Here is a 16,979-nt window from a genome sequence, read left to right as displayed (position 1 = left end):
TCATCCATCATCATCATCATCATCATCATCAATCATCACAACTTTTTTTTGATGAATGAATCGATAGTTCAGAAAAAAATATCCAAGGACCACAAAATTATCGATAGCATGTTTTACAGCAATTTGTACCTTGGAAAGGTTGCATAACCTGCATTAAATCTCTTGATCTGATATTAATGATCCGAAGTAAAACGTGAACAATGGCAATTTTTGACAAGTTTTCTGCAACTTAATCAAAAACAAACTTTTCATTTTGGAAGAAAGTATCCGGCATCCAAATTTGTTGCGTTAAATCGGCCTGTTCACTAGCTGCCAGTACCACAAACGGTGGTACTTGAGTATTCTCGTCCGCCAAACGTCCGTACGCCAACCGTGCATCATTCCATTCTTCTCGAAAGGTGAATTGTGCGCTGTATTCCATGTTCACATCGTCAATTTTAGAAATTGACCGCAGATATATATTTACAGAAACCAATACTGGACCACCCGTGTCTGAAAGATCAATCTTAGATAAAACAAGAAGCGTTCAATTCAACTTGAAAATTATGTCAATTTGATATTGATAAGTTGACGCACAAATCCACTGTTTTCTCGATACTTCTGACATTTTATATAAAATTTGCATTTTATGCTTTGCATATTTTGGACAGAATTCATTTCGATAAACAAGTAGCAGTTTCAATTGTTCACTAATGTATTTCAAGAACTTTGTTTTTCAATATTTCTAGTCAGAATATTTTCCGAAGTGTTGATATTCGCATCTTGGCCTCAATCTCACTATATCAGCCACGTTGCTCTATGCCTAATCTTTAAAACAGATTATTGCTCATGAGGTTCGTTCCAATATACACGGATGTAAATTCATTTAAGATTCCGTTTTTGATAAACAAAGCACGTCGAAGGAGAAATTTACAGGATTAATTTGCCAAGTATATAAGAAATTCCCATAGAGTTCCTTCTAAATGCAAAGATTTTCATGAAAAAAGTGTCTACTCCTGATTGTTAAGATTAGCATTTTAAAGTTATTTAACTGTTAGGAAATTTGAGTTCCTCAAAGGTTAACTTAATGAATAATGGCAATGTAGAGGGAAAGGAGGTAGTTGAGAGAGAAAGCGATGAGATTGGAAACTAGAAATCGACATGTAGTATATTTCAGAGATATGGCCATCAAGAAGCTTAAACTACCACTTGCTGAACTTTGGAAATTTTCATAAAATTACTCTGTTTGCTCTTTTTTCTATCGAAATTTCTGGTATCTATGCTAAGATATTTAACAGTCAAGAAGAAAGAGCAACCAGTTTCTTTCTTTTCCTGGGAGCCTTAAATTTATTGAGCATTAAATTTCACCTCAAAGAGAATGTGGTAATATATTGAAAGGAAATTCTGCTATTATGAAGAATGGAGGGAAATGAACTGGACCAACAATTTATAATTTGAAGAACTTTCACCAATTCCTAAGTATTGTGATTCTCATTTCACTTTTAAAATGTTTCCTTAATGTATTTTTAGCTCAGAAGTATCATAAAAAAAGTGTCTCTCTGTTTATTGATAGGAAAAGGAAATTTTTCAACTAATTAGTTGAAAATTTTTCTTAAAAAATTCATTAGACTTTATTAATATTGAAGAGAGAAGAAAATAAAAAAAGAAAATGAAAAGAGCCTTCAGAAATGATAAGTTTAAGACAAGGGATGGTACAAAAAGGATACAAAAAGCTTTTTACAAAATCAACACGCATAAGGACACGTTTAAACAAATTTGCATATAGATGCACATATATTTACATACACTTATGAAAAGTTGCTGCTAATAGTGGAAAAATTATAAATTAAGTTTAAAGAGAAACGATAAATTAAATATTTGAAAGCATATATTTCTCAAAATAATGTCATCCAATACATTTCTAAGAGGGTTAATACTGGAAGACTTAATTTGGTTTTTATATCTTTTATTAAAATTTAACAAAGAAATGTTGTCTTCAAATGATAGTTATCTGAAGAAAATGCAATGACGAACTATATTGAGTACCAACTATTACTTTCACTTTGTCTTTAAAGATAGTGTTAGACTAAAAATTAAAATTTATCATAGGAACAATTTATTGGTGATCTTATCATTGGTATTAGTATTTCAAATTTTGTATTTCGAGTTGGTATTTCAAGTGAAATTGGTATTTCAAGTTTGTACTCTTAGTTCACATCTAAAACAACGGGGGGCAAAGTGAAGACAAGATAAAGTTGATTCAAATGGATAGCATATTAGAGGTAAGAAGGGAAACTTCTATTAATTACGCTTGTCTTCATAAGTAACATAGTTTTAGTGGCCTGTTCTTAAAATTAAATTCAAACGAAGTCCTACCTAACATATTAATTACATACCTGGCCAGGAAAGATTACTGCCACGTGGTCGTACACGCCAGTCATAATCCTTCAACGTTCGTTGGATGATCTCTTGCTCTTTCAATTTCTTCTTCGCCACGACAACAATTAGAAGAGTAAAATTCAAACAAATCATACAAGCATTCATAATTGTAAAAATTTTTCCTGAAAAAGAGAAAAAACCTGATGAAATATGCATTCATCCACTTTCTGCCTTCTTTTCTATTCTTCACTTTTTAGTGTCAGAGGAGAAATGGCAGTAGTAAAACAACAACAGCCATCAGGAAAATTGATTTGCTTCTTACAAGTAGCATGCTCCATTGATGATCTCCTGCTCTTTCAATTTCTTTTGCAAATTGAAGTACCGAATGAGATGGCTAATTTGATTGTTGATTGTGAAAAATTAGCCTTCTGGATTAAAGTAGGCACTTGGTTTTGTCTAAAGTAACTTTATTCTACCCTAGAAAAATGTATCACAAACACATAATCAACAAATACAAAAAAATCTATAAGAGACTAATGCGCTCATTAATATACTAATTTAACAGTGATCATAGCTTATTTCTGAAATGCTAGAGAAATAGAAAATTTTAAAAATATACTATGATAGTTAAAGATTTATCTCTAACATAAGTACTTACTGGTTATAATATTGTGGCACCGGTTATGAACATTAAAGTATCTCTGGTATATTTTGGTATAGCAACTCTTTCAATCAATTATAGCTCCCCGTCTCTTCCTCTCCCGTATCTCCTGTAACTGACTTTACATCTCTACGAGATATTCGAGCTCACGTGTTTAACTTAATTGACTGTTCTAGTAATTTTCTAATTTCATATTAAATTATTTCTAAATAATCTAAACCAGCTGTTAAAGATATTTTACTCAGTACGGTAATGATAGCAGAGAAGAAGTATAAGAACATCGGCTGGATGGAAGGAGCATTCAGCAAAATATCATTCTGGATTTATTCAGCAAGCACCTGTATGCGACAGCTTCTCTGCCTCCTTTTTCTGGCTAAATTGTCAATGAAGCAGTCCTACTTTTTTTTAATGATAGAAAGCTTCCGCTGCTTTCCAAAATGCAATATCTTTCTGCTTGCCACTAAGTAAGTGTCTCCATGCCTGTCACTTAGCTATGTCCCACATATCCTTTGCTACATAACCAATAGCTCACCAATTAAGGCTAGTATTCAAGCTCCAGAAATTGGTTGTTCAGCTCAAAAAGTGTCATTCCTGTATTCTCTTCTCTTCTCCTTTTTCGCATACAAATGTTAATACTGAAATAAATTTGCTAATGAAGTTGACAATTTAGCGCCATTGTACACTTTTATTTAAAAATGAGAGCGCTAACTGTAGTCACTTCTCGTTTTAGATATATAAAAGGCTTACGGTTATACATACATATGCTTATGCATGTATAAGTTAGAATGTTAGAATCGAAGTTAGAATGAACTACTTGTTCATCGCAGAATAAAGTGCAATACTCTATATGCGTCTATGTCCGTTACGTTAAGTGGGCATCTGCAAGAGACGACCTGTCAACATTTCTCTTCAAAAAATAAAAAGAAGAATAATTAGCTCAAGCTAATGCTGAAATGATCGACCAGAATAGAAAATTTAATGATCTGACTAAAGCATAATGGAAGCGCAGTGTACCTTTTGATGACATCATGAAGAGACGACATATTAACACAATTACTGAAAATGCCAGAAAGAAAACTTTTCAATATTTCAAAATAAGCAGATATTCCTTTTTCATTTCTGAATAATATTTGCAAGAAATATCCAATCATTGCATAATGAGATATATTTTTCACTTTCTACCGAAAATTTCCTTAATTAAAAATCCTTCTTCATTTGCACATTAAGGCTTGCGCACTGATTGCTATCGTCATTTAATTAGTTTCTTCCTTGTGGTGAAAGAATGAGAAATAAGAACTTGATGGGGATAACCTATCCGCATTTCTAAATTGATACGAACTAAAGCAAAAATTTCTACGCAGCTAAAATTTCAACATATTTTTATTGACATCATTGTGATGCTATGTTTTGCATTTTAAATTTGAATTTCACTATCGCCCAATTTCAGCTTCTTTCATAACTTCATTTCTAAATATTTCAATGACGGTATTTTAAGTCTGAAAAGAAAAATCATGCTTACATAACAAAGATAGCGCTCCATACGTTATTTCTAACCGATCATATCTTAAGAAGATCGATGAAGTGAAATTTGAAGAATAATCGATATAAGAATGATGCAAATATAATAAGATAGGTTTAATTTCGTAAAAACTTTAATCGTTCTTCCTCATTCCACCATAAGCAAGCTGATTGATCTTGAAGAGCTGTAAACGTCTGTGAAGTGTCAATTATTATGCAGACTGCGCTTCACACAAAACTTCATCTCTGTGGTGCATTTTTCTCAATTCAGCACCTCAATCATCATTACTTCGATCCGTTAGAAATCTTCCTTTCTTCCTTCCTAATTATTAGCTTACCTTACATCACACCTGTCCGATCACCACCATTAGTTTCCAGTAGTCGAAATTAGCGCATTAAAAGCATATTGCTTAAAAGTTTTCTTGAATTCGTACAAAACAACTGCATTGCAGGATTCATCTCAGCTATATTCTTGCACTCAAACTTCTCTCCAGTCCTTACAATATATTGATTCTCGAGCGACTAAACTACATTTGTAGTGGAAGTATTGAAGAATGTTTCGATTACAACAAGTACAGCAAATTTTCTACGGAACCCTATGTTAATCATCTGATAATCTTATTTCATTCTTGATAATTCCACATTTTTCATTATTAGTAAGTAAGGAGCTTTGAAGGATTGACAATGATTGAAGGTTGACAGTACGTTGAATTGAAGTCGAAATTTTTCTTCCTTCTATCAAAATTTAATAATAAAAGAAAAGGGGATTTTAGTGAACATGAAATTCACGGTTGGATGGATGGATGGATGGGATGCAAAAGAGTTAACACTCCAGAACTTCTATTCAGGTTCTCTGAAAAGTAATGAATGATAATTTGGTGTTCTAACAATGCGTGTTAATGCATGGCTCTTTCACGAGTGCCAAGCAAATGCTAAGTTAGGGTCCAATGGGAAAGTATTTATGTGTGAAGTAAATTGCGAATCAAAAAAAGCCTTTGCGTTATGATAGAAGTGCAAGGGTTTCTCAGCTTCAGCGCATTTTTATCAAAATTTGCTGAAATTCACATCAACACCATTTGTTAGGCTCGTAAAATTAGACTCACCACTAGCCAGACTTTCAGTCTTCAAGATTCAAAATTGTGAAACCAGCGGAAATATAGCAAAAGCATAAAAGAGCCTTCTAGCTTGAGGAACAGCTGCCGGGCTCTGTTTTTTCCGACACTTATCTATAAGCATTAGACTTATGTTGTCCGAAAAAGAAAGCTTTTGCTTAAATGATTGGAAAAAATGAGAATTGGAAAATAATTTGGATTTTTACATGTTAAAATTACAAAAAATCTTTAGGACTAGAACTTTTTAAAGAAAAACTTCCAGAAATCCTTAAAACATTTTTGGAATTTTCCAGAAAACTTTTTGAAGTCTTTAATTATAAAGAAGAGAGAGACGAACGTGAAATATTAGCAATAATCTTGTTTAGCTTCATTTTGTCAAGATAATTTGAGGTAATTTGGATAAAAAATTTTCAAAATGTTCGAATGGTTCCTTCATTTTGAGATACAGTCGTGGTTTTATAAAATTAAAGGGGGTTGAAAAATAAGTGATAGGCGAGTTTTCATTTTTCAACACAAATACGATTTTAAATTCTGCAAAAAAAAAATTTAATTCTTTTTGAAAATTATATTTCAATTGCTTAGCTATTTAATAGATGAAAGCAGGAAGGGCTTGATCAAGTTTCCCAGCTTATTCAGTATTAGTTATTAGGGAAGTTAACGTTGAGATAAACAGACCTTTAAGTATGATTATATCAATAAAGTGATGATGATGCGACAAGAATCCAACGAGGTAGAAGGTAATGCTTCTCATCATTCATAACGTGAAAGAATACAGCTTAATGAAGTTTCAAAATATTAACCTTCAACCTTTCGAATGGTACGGTTTTATGTTTGCAAATTTCTACGTGTAAAACGTAAATAAAATGGACTCAATTATTTCACTTTCATAAATTTTATGACAAAGAAATTTCATTTATTGGATAAAACTTAATAAACGATGATAGAACTACATACACACCTGGATTGCTTTTATTAGCCAAGTACAATCCATTGCTTCACAGTTGGCTATCTCTATCCCTTTTACAAACAGTACAGCATTGACAAACTGGAAGATATGAGATAATTTGATCATTGGTTAGCTTAATTAACACTATGAACTAGTCAATCAAAAGTTGGAAAGCGATTAATATTTCAGTTTCCTGGTTTTGTACTTGCCAATAGCACGGAGATCCAAGAGAAGAAGCCCAAATAAGCGCAATGAAAAACGGAAATGAATTCTTGATTCAATTATCTATGAAGGCTTTACAGGGTTCACAAAACAGATAGTTCGCAATGAAACTGACTGTTGAATTGATTCAAAAGAGAAATACAATGATTATGATAAGAAGCAATGTGTTGGACATTGTCCTGCCAAATTAATGAATATATTGAAAGTTTAAATTAAAGTGTCTTTTCGAAGTAAAATGTTTTACTGGGATGCTTTTAATGGTGATTACAAGATGGTAAAATTCCAGTGATGGGAATATTTCTCGTAGAAATATATATTGGGTGATGAAATGCGAGCACTGCGAGAATCAAAACAAAGGAATAACCTATATAAGGACACACCAAATCAGAATTCAATGCAACTACAATTAAGTGTAAGAAATATTTATAATATTGTTAGGACAGAAGCATGAAACGAAGTAGTTGTCTATCCATTAACAATATTATCATTTGTGTTACTGGTCCAAAATAAAATATGAACAGGACGGCTAATTGTTGTAGCAGATGAAATTTCTCTACAGCTGCTTATGGATGCTTGCTTCGAAAATCTTTCTTTTTCTCGGGACTAAAAGCTAAAGCAGTACTTCGTCATATTTGCAGACATTCTACTGACAGATAATATTAATTCTTAACAGTACCCCATAAGTTTGAATTGTTTCTCAACTCTTCTCTCCAAGAATGCAACTCACGCTTCGATTTTTGTTACTCATAATTCAGAAAACGGTAAAAGGAGAGATTAATTCACAGTTCAGTCTTTTATAGTTTTATAGCCTTGATCTGCGATAACGCTTTACCCCGAAATATCATTTTATTGCGACTCGATAAAATTAACAAAGATAAATTTTTTGACATATCATTTCTGGACTTTCTAAAATCCCAACAAACTCTCGTATTTCTGTAACCATAGCATCTACTTTTGTTTTACATAAATCAACAGCAGTCGAATTACCAGCAAAACTGTCGGCACACAGAACTTCGATTTCCTAAATAAAAAAAAAGATAAACGATAAGAAATCTTTATATGATATTTTAGCACTTATCAACCCTATTCTCAATCATAATCATTGTAATTTCAACCCGTCATATCAAAGTTTGAGAGTGAGAGTAAAAGCCTAAAAAGTAAAACAAGAAAGAATTAACCTCTCCCAGCCAATCGAAAATTTTGTCAATTGCCTTGGCTATCGTACTAACAAACATTTGACATATTTCACAAAAATCTTCTTGCTGATTTGTGCGAGCCATCAGTGCTGACAACTTCATTCCCTTCGTTTGACATATTGCAGTAACAACTACAACTACCAGTGCGATTGAAATAGATTTCATTTCTCACTGTAAGTTTAATTGCCAATACATGTTTTATAGTTAGAAAGCGACCGACCTTGCCTAAAAGCTGCTAGCCTCTAGAAAATTTCTCTCAGTGTTGTACTCAAGTTAGTGAGCCCATCCACTAGTACCAGCAAATATCCCAACTGTATGCTTTTTTCTCATGCTCATCAAACACCGATCTGGATTGGAAAGGATAAAGGTTACTTTCTCGAAAATCCGACGGTTAGCTTCATCGAATCCTGCAAATAACTACAACACATCCTACATCAGAAAATGAGCTAATCAAGCAAAAAATGTGAAACGATATCGAAAAATCACACCTTTTATGCTGCTTTCCTTCGATCGTACATCATTCGAAGAGAATCTCCATATCGTTATCATTCTCCCTAATGCTGGTAAATACCGCCTATCCAAAAATAAACAGTCAGCAAGTTGAATACTTTGTTCCCAAGCACAGATCAAATGTCCATATCAATAAGTACCAATATTACAACCAGCAAATTTTTGGAACGAGTGAATCCTATCAGCCCGCACTTCCAAGACAAAAAGAAACTGATAAGGCAGCTGATTCATTCATTCTTCCCAGAAGAAGGAATCGTTTCACCGTTCATCCATCTTCGGACTTTGTATTTTGTTTATCAATTAACGAGAAACGTCATTTTTTGCAAAACATACATGCATAACATAACGTGGCTCACGTAAATTACTCATCACGTTTGATCTTAAAAAGGAAAAAATGACAGCGTGTTAACAGAATGTGAAGGTAAATGACAAGATGGTGGGAGGAATCATTTGATGTTCGCTCCCAGAAACACTGCCTTAAGTGAACGTGAAAGAAAAGTGACGCAACGGAAGTGGTTAACGTCCATTTGCTGGCCAACAAACAACATACCTCTGACTTCGTGAAAAAAAATATTTCGATGACGTCATCAGAACTTTCATGTACGTCCATGTATGTTGAGAGTGATGAAATCTGAATGGTGCGGGATAAGTGTTCAGCGTTCCTTGTGCGTCTTAGGAGGGGACTCTTTCAGCGAATTTTCAGGGTTTTCCGATGATCAGTAGAGAGTACTGTATGAATTTTATGGACTAATCACTGCGAATGTGAAAAAAATTTTTTAAATCTCATTATTTGGTTAAAAACGAATCCGAATGCTTTATTCTCATACAGGTCGCCCACTTCTCTTTCCATTTTCTCCTTATTTCCTGGTACTCTTATTTCGACATTTTTTTGGGTTTGGGTAAGTTAGACAATGTCAAAGGATTGCGGGATACATTCCTGAGAACTTCTATCGCATACTGACAAGACTGCTAAGACTGGATAGTCGGGATCTACCAAACGTCCCGCGGTTCTCTGTAGCATGACACCCAGCTACTGTTTTGTGAACTATACTGAATGATTATTGAGCTTTCATCTTCTAAGCGCAATGTTCGAAACACCATTACTCGGGAAGTTGTTTTCAACATCCAGTCATATATATCATTTGGGTGACATTGTCGATTGCTTGCATTGGAATGTTTCCGTTGCTGTCTTCATTTTATGCGCTCTGTTTGTTGGCGCTAAACAACAGTTCGGGCAACCAATACAATGTATGCTTCCGACACACCTCGACAGTACGTTTCGGGAATTTTAGTTTATCAGCAATATTCTATCCAATCTATCGTTCCAGACTAATTCCTGAGAAGTACTGGGAGAATGGGGCTCTTTGTTCCATTCCTCAGTCCTTTTACGTAGTTGTTTGAATACTTGTTAAGGATATTATTACTTAAACTAATTTGCATTCCATTACAGAACTTCCTTGGATCGATTATGGCCAGTATTATTGTTTCATTCAGAATACTTATCGTTTAACATACAATAAAACATTACCAAGCGCAAGTAGTGGAGCAGAAAATCGTTCAGATGCTGCTGTAAATTATTGTCAGGTTGGTTGCTTACAGTATATATCTATATCTGTATTTATATCTATATCTATATTTATATCTATATATTTATATCTATATCTGTATTTATATCTATATCTGTATTTATATCTATATCTATATTTATATCTATATGTTTATATCTATATATCTATATTTATGTCTATATATATATATATGTATATATATATATATACTTAATGCACATTGTTCCAAGGGAACTCCTCTAAAGCCAGTTGGACGAAGCATGAGTTTTCAATCACCTTTATTTTGAATCATTAAGACTTACCTTACACTTACACATATTATAAAGTATGGGGGAATTTTCATTTTTTTGCTCAAAATAATGGACAAGAACAACTAGGACATTAGTCAACTAAGCCGTCGATAAAAAAAGTAAAAGCTTTATAAACCAAATTAAATTTCAGAAACTATTCAGGTTTCTGAAATACAAAATTTTGTATAAGAAACCACGAAAAGTTAAAAAGAATCTTTTAGTGGGTACCATTTTTCCTAACAATCCAAGCATTATGCTTCTATATTCCTGGCTGGTTATGGAGAACGTTACAAGGTCAAAGAAGTAAGACTTTTGTTTATTATCTGTTCAAAAGCTCCTTTAACATCGTCCATCATTTATTCCTTAATCTTATTATTTCCGAAATTTTTTTCTGCATTTTCATAAATTTGTTAATTCTAAAACTTACAATTCTTTTGCAGCTCTTGACATGGAAGCTGCTATTCGTGAAGCTATATCCTTGAAAAAAACATTCGAATTTGAAGATCGAGTAAAGAAACTGATAAATTTAATCGACTATATTGCCTCTGGGTTGAAAATGAAAAAGAACATGTGCATGTTTAGGACCGTCGGTTTTTTATCATTTTGAAATGCAAATTGTTTGACGGTTATCCACTACATGGGTTTATGTAATCCTTAAATAATCCTGCCAGATCTCTTGTCTTGATTATTCTAAAAGTGACCTTTGATTTTCATAAAATTCAATCTTTTTGAAGTAAATTCTGGATCATTTTAAGATATGTCAGATGTCGAAATCCACAAATGGATTTTCAAATCTGATGGCGGTCAGTTTTGTCTATTTGCTTTGAATTTGAAATTTTCAAGGTTTTTCTAACGACTGTTTTACAGAATTTGAAATCGCGTAAATTATGGGCTCATTAACGGACTAGATATATTAGATTTTTTTTAGAAATTGTGCAAGTATCCATTCGACAGAGTGAATGGCATATCAATAGCACTTTATCTTGTTTCGAAGTTCTTAAATGTCGTAAATGATATAGTGCAGCTCTACATCATTGGCCGATTTATTGGTTCCAATAATTTTTCGTGGTTTCTCACTGTAAGTTAGTCCAATTGACTTTTCCGATCTGATTGGTGTCTAATTGTACAATGGGTTTGGTTTTCTTTAAATTCTCATACTGGAATTTCTGAAACCCCCACCAGTTATTTATTTGATATAAGCCTATTGATTATTTATTTATTTATTTACAATTTATCAAGTCGCAGTTCCGCTAAATTTATTGGTTTTTGTGCCTATTCTTTAAAGACCTCTCAATTGTAAATTTTTGCCTTTCGTAGCTTTATATGTTTGTAGAAATTTGTTGCACATTAAAAAGTGTGCAGGTAAAGAAGGAAGTAAATGAGTAGTCCTTTTTTTTCTTCTGAATAACTTCATATGTAATATACTTTTGCCACATTATATTTTTAGAAAATGCCATTCACGTCATCATATTTTCCATTAATAACATTCTGCGATATGGAACGACAAACTTTAGGAAAAATGGAAATAAATACGTTGCAATGTGTTTTGATGCTTAATTTCATCAATGAAAAAATTTTCCTCATGCTCTGGTATTGGATCTCCTTGGTGAGAATCCTATTAGGCATTTAAATTAAGCTTAAATCTCCTATCAAGAATAGCTGATTTTAGCTTAGCACATTTTTGCTTGTTAAAATTTGATGAGGACAATTCCTCAAATGGACCTCATATGATGCATGAGGTATACTTTAGGATGCTTTGCTCAAATTTAAATTTTCTTTATGGGTGTTTTAAGCAACAGATTTCAATTTTCATTTCAGTTGTTTGTCATATCATTAACAAATTTCATGATTACATTCGTACGATGTGTGCAGCCACAATGTCGTGAAATTTTGATAAAGTTCTATCTGCAAGGGGTACAGCTTTTGCTTTCAATTTATCGGTCAAGTTTTGTTGTTTTTATTCTTTTTCATTATGTTGTTTCAGTTTTCCGTTTTTATAACTAGTTTTTACTTGATCATTAAGAGCGATCAGAAAATTCTTGAACGTTCTCAGAGTTATAACTTTTCTGGTTAAAATTTAAATCATTTGGTTCACAGGAAGGTGAATTGAATGAGGACGACTGTTTCTTGTTGAAAGATAAGAGGCGTCTGCATATTTATGCTATGGAGGTATGCACATTATTTTATTTTATACTTATAAGTTTGCTGAAAATGGGAGGTGAAATTTCTATGGCTTCAAAAGATGACACTGATTTTTCAGCTGAAGCCATTGAATGACTTTATTGAGTCATTTAAAAGTTCGAAATATAATATTTTTTGAAGTCTAATATTTTGCATGGACATTTTAAAATGTTCCTCAGTTTCTTGGCTTGGATGGAGCGCTGCTATTGCGTTTCATTGACGATCATGTGGGCGTTATTGTGACACATGATATCACAATCGGTTTATGGCAGCATTTCTGTCGTTTCTACGGGGTAATTTTTTTTATCATCCGTTTATTTTATGAACCTAACCACTTTATTTAGTTAACCTCTTCTTTAGGAAACGATAAAAATTTTTGTAGTGTCAATTTTTGTTACTGGTCGTGGAAAAATACCGTAATTCTAATTTGTTCTGAAGAATAGGACACAGTGATGAAAAACGGAGAAAAAGGAGAGAGGAAAAATCCATCATTTGATAAATTTGATATATTTCTAACATTTTTTGTTGTTTCGTTTTTAGGATTCCAATTTCTACACATTTCGTGGGATTGTTACAAGCGTCAAGAGATCTGAAATTGCATGTTCATACTCGTCACCATTATCTTCTACAGCTTTCCTTAGCAGAATAGATTAAATCACAGTTGGTACTCTTTGTAACAGTAAGGTTGTAATTAGAAATTAATAGGTGTGACGATTCAGCTCGTGTCCTAACCTCCATATTTTCTCGATTTTGTCCAGAATCTATGGATTTATACGACATCATATTTTGAACAATAATCTTGAAAATTTTCAAGCTTTATGACTCGAGATTTTTTCCCATAGCAGCAGTTCAAAATGCAATTGCTTGTCTATACTTTGAATGTTCGTTTGTGCTTTTCTTCATGTAGATCTCCATTAGTGCTTGACAATTCCACATCTCAATTCTGCTTGGTTTTCATTTCCTGAGGATAAGTAATGACATGGAAAATTTAACTCAGGGTTAAGAAGAATTGTGGCGTAAGAGATTATGGAGACAAGTTAGGAATACAACTTTTTATTTCTTGGTTTTTAAAGTAAGAACTTCGTTCATGTTTGGAATTCAGTATTTTGGAAGAGGGTTAATTATTTATGAAAAGATTTATTTAATTATTTATGGATAAATCATTTTCATTTAATTATTTATGGAAGAATACCTTAGATAATCTAATCTTTGGTATTTGTGTAATTCTCTTTATCTGTAAAAAATTCATCAGCTTTGTACAGTTTTTTTAATATCAAGTTCTAAAAGTCTTTATTTTTTGTCGTACTTCCTTTTTATTAGTATTTTTTCCTGCTTTTTTATTGAATGATCTGAATAAGTATTTTACATAGTCCTATTGTTAACGATTATTAGTTCACAAATTGATCACTAGTATGATTTAAAAAAAAAATTCTTAATAGACAGTAATTAAAAAAGTAAAAAAAAAATTAAAAAGAAAAAATGTCGTAACTTCAAACTGAGAAAACCAACAAGTCATGTTGCAGATTGCACTGAAACATTTATACCCTGAACTTCATTTTGTCACGACCAGGAGGAGGAAGAGTATTTATGTTGAATATAATTCATTCTTGATACAAGTAGGGCTGTACTTCACGTAAATAAAAGAGATGCCACTCTTCCGTCAAATCAGTAGATTTAATATAGCTCCTGATTAAGTTCTCTTCACTATCGTATCTTTATCGAAAATTAACTGAGAGCTTATGCATAATTTTCCTATTAAATGTTGACTTTTTTAAACAGTTGTTGTATCAGAACACAGAGTGTTCAGAGGAAATTTTTCTAGGGAAGAAGTTCACATTCATTTGATTGAGTTATCAATTGTCAGTTGCAGAGTGTTCTTTAATACAAGAAATTTCCGTACTGAACGACCTGAACAATTAACAGAAGTATTTCCAGCTAATCCCCAAAATACTTGGATTAGTCTGCTTTTGTATAGACTTCTAGTATTATCCAATTACCATCACTCCAAGAAATTCATTCCAAAGATCACTCCATCACTCCAAGAAATTCATTTAACGAATTTCATTTAACGTGAATAGTATGTGAATAGTAAGAAATCCATCAAGAAATTCATTTAACGTGAATAGTATATTCCATTCTGTACTGCTAATGGCTGGCTGACCTGGGAAAAACACAGATGAAGTTGATTTATTTCAATAGGAGAAAAGTCATTAACGTTGTAGATGATATGTCCATCAAAACGTTACATCATAATTCGAAAGATGAAGATTTTATTTAGGTCTTGCTCTCATTTCCAACGAATAATTAATAGCCATAGTACATTATTCAAATTTGAATAGTGTCAGGGGTCAATCTTTCTAAAAATTTTTGGAAAATATTTCCAAATATCAACTACCAAAAGCTGGAGCGCATTGTTCTGTCGTTTGACTGAATAGAACAGTACACCTTAAAGTGGCACAAAATTGTGGAGTGCAGATTCAAGTGCAGAGACTTTTCTACATGTGCTGCAAAGATTTATTGCCCGTCGTGGAACGTCAAAAGTAATCAGTGATAATGCACTTAACTTTAACACAACAAGTGAAATCTGTAACGCAGTGGAATGTAATATCAAAAAAGGATTCTTCAGTACTTTACTATTGCAACAAGTATAAAATTAAATGAAAGTCATCACTCCTCATGGGCCATGACAAGGAAGAATATATGGACGATTAATCGGATTGATAAAACCTGTCGGTAAAAACCAAAATATTTTTATTGTATTGTGAGGATGTGTAGCTCAGCTCATGCTGTAAAATGCTGTAAATTAGCTCATGTTAATAATCAAGTTCGTTCTATTGTGAAGAATCTCATCAATCTTAGGTAATCTTGAGGTTAATCTAATCTCTTGGATTGTTGTAAACAAGCTTCCACTATATAAGGGATACGGACATACAGTAACCAGAGTCATTCTACAACCAGGATCATTATACAGGAGGTGAATCTACAATTCAGCAATTCCTACAATTTTTAATTCCATACCGACCACTCCTCCGTCAGCAGCGTACTCCAAAATCCCTCTAAATAAATATTTACAAAGATTTCACAACCAACCAAGTGATTGATCCTATAGGAAAATGATTATTCGCCGACATCTTTCCAGTGCATCTATTTGTATCATTTGCTAATAATTTATTCCCCATAAAAAAAAAAAGGAATAAATATTTCTGAGTCTACAAGCCTTTTGCACAACCAATCGAAGTTGCCAACCAGCAAAACTCCGACACAGAGCAGCTTTCACGACAAGCAGTATTTAAACGAGCAGTGAAAAGACGCTTTCTGAGGAAAGTGGAACTGGTTACGGAAATCATCGAGTCATCCAACATGAAGCCATCTTGAAATCCGCATCGTTAACATAAATGATGGAAGATTTGATGCAAGTCCTTCGTCCTACTAATTTCATAATTTCCTTAGCTAAACATGGTGGCCCGTACCGAAAAAAGGAATCAGATTATGGAGGTTAAGCTTTAAGTGGAGAAATCCGATGCAAGGGAAATTGAAAAAACAATTTCCGAAAACGGATCAAAGTCTAGACAGATTTTGAACGCAATGACAGCGAAATTATCTTCTTAGTTTAAGAGAACAAAAGCTGGTAAGTACAACATCAATAGGGACAAAGTTTAACTGAAAGAAAACCTCAAATAAATGAAATAGCAATTACGATGGTGGAAGAACAACCAAGAAGGACTACTGGAGAGATGAAATCTTGTAAGGAGCAATTCGAAACGCAACAGCCCGACTTTACCAAAGTTTCGATACCATCACAATTTGATTAGGACGATAAATTTATTAATCCCTCTGAAAACTGGAAATGAAAATGGAGAGGAAAGAAATTTCAACCAAGCAGGACGTAAAACTAGAACGAATGTAAATAAAAGAAAGGAAAAAAGGAAAAAAGATAAGACCTCATTCGCCGACAGTGACTAGAAGGAAAGCAAAGGAAAAAGTCAACGCTTCTTCAGCATTAAAAGCAAACAAAATGAAGTTCTATATCCTGGGCTTACTATGCTTGATATTTTCTGGGTAGTAATGGCCGAAAATAGAATCGAATATGGAATACTTGAAGGAAGCCCTGCATGCTCTCTCCCAGATGGGAAATTCTCCTTGAGAAAAGAAAAGAAAAGACTATTATATATCGAATAAATGTCAGATTTGCACTTCAATTTGCCTGAGATGATCATAATACGAAACAATTTGCGGAATAAATTGTATCATTCACCAAAGAAATAGAATGAATCAAATCGATTCAAGTCACATTCTTTCCCGTCAGGAGTGCCATCAATAAACGAGAAGTTTCGTGAAGAAAACATAAACATTCATAAGTGAATGTATTGAGATTTACCAATTTGTATATACCAGGTTGGGTCGTGATTACGATTTG

At 33.1% G+C, this 16,979-nt stretch overlaps 3 protein-coding genes across 3 annotated transcripts in view; 1 reads left to right on the top strand and 2 right to left on the bottom strand.

Moving 5' to 3' along the window:
* The window catches only part of LOAG_17929 (CBR-AVR-14 protein), a gene marked incomplete at its 3' end in the record, with an annotated part of 8,132 nt that extends 5,586 nt beyond the window's left edge, over positions 1–2,546 (bottom strand). The window contains exons 1-2 of the mRNA XM_020450597.1: positions 2,376–2,546; positions 246–492 (exon numbers count right to left, since the gene is read on the bottom strand). Of these exons, the coding sequence (XP_020305704.1) occupies positions 246–492; positions 2,376–2,523 (395 nt within the window). The 5' untranslated portion in view covers positions 2,524–2,546. The remainder of the gene's footprint in view (positions 1–245; positions 493–2,375) is intronic.
* A 5,136-nt stretch (positions 2,547–7,682) lies between these two features.
* On the bottom strand, positions 7,683–8,178 carry LOAG_06655 (hypothetical protein; the record flags this gene model as incomplete). The annotated part of the gene is made up of 2 exons (XM_003142189.1): positions 7,683–7,838; positions 7,996–8,178. The coding sequence occupies 2 exons, from the start codon at positions 8,176–8,178 to the stop codon at positions 7,683–7,685; spliced, it is 339 nt and encodes a 112-aa protein (XP_003142237.1).
* A 1,430-nt stretch (positions 8,179–9,608) lies between these two features.
* LOAG_06653 (hypothetical protein) lies at positions 9,609–13,216 on the top strand (the record flags this gene model as incomplete). Its single annotated transcript, XM_020447201.1, has 10 exons — positions 9,609–9,795; positions 9,974–10,107; positions 10,603–10,684; positions 10,822–10,889; positions 11,310–11,459; positions 11,829–11,971; positions 12,051–12,120; positions 12,479–12,550; positions 12,742–12,855; positions 13,103–13,216. 10 exons carry the CDS (start codon positions 9,609–9,611, stop codon positions 13,214–13,216), a joined length of 1,134 nt encoding a protein of 377 aa, XP_020302546.1.
* Between the last annotated feature and the right edge of the window lie 3,763 nt (positions 13,217–16,979).

The sequence above is a fragment of the Loa loa genome, assembly GCF_000183805.2.
Source record: "Loa loa unplaced genomic scaffold supercont3.155, whole genome shotgun sequence".
NCBI classification, from domain to species: Eukaryota; Metazoa; Nematoda; class Chromadorea; order Rhabditida; family Onchocercidae; genus Loa; species Loa loa.
Note: the sequence above shows the minus strand (reverse complement) of the source record. Positions and strands in the feature narration are given on the sequence as shown.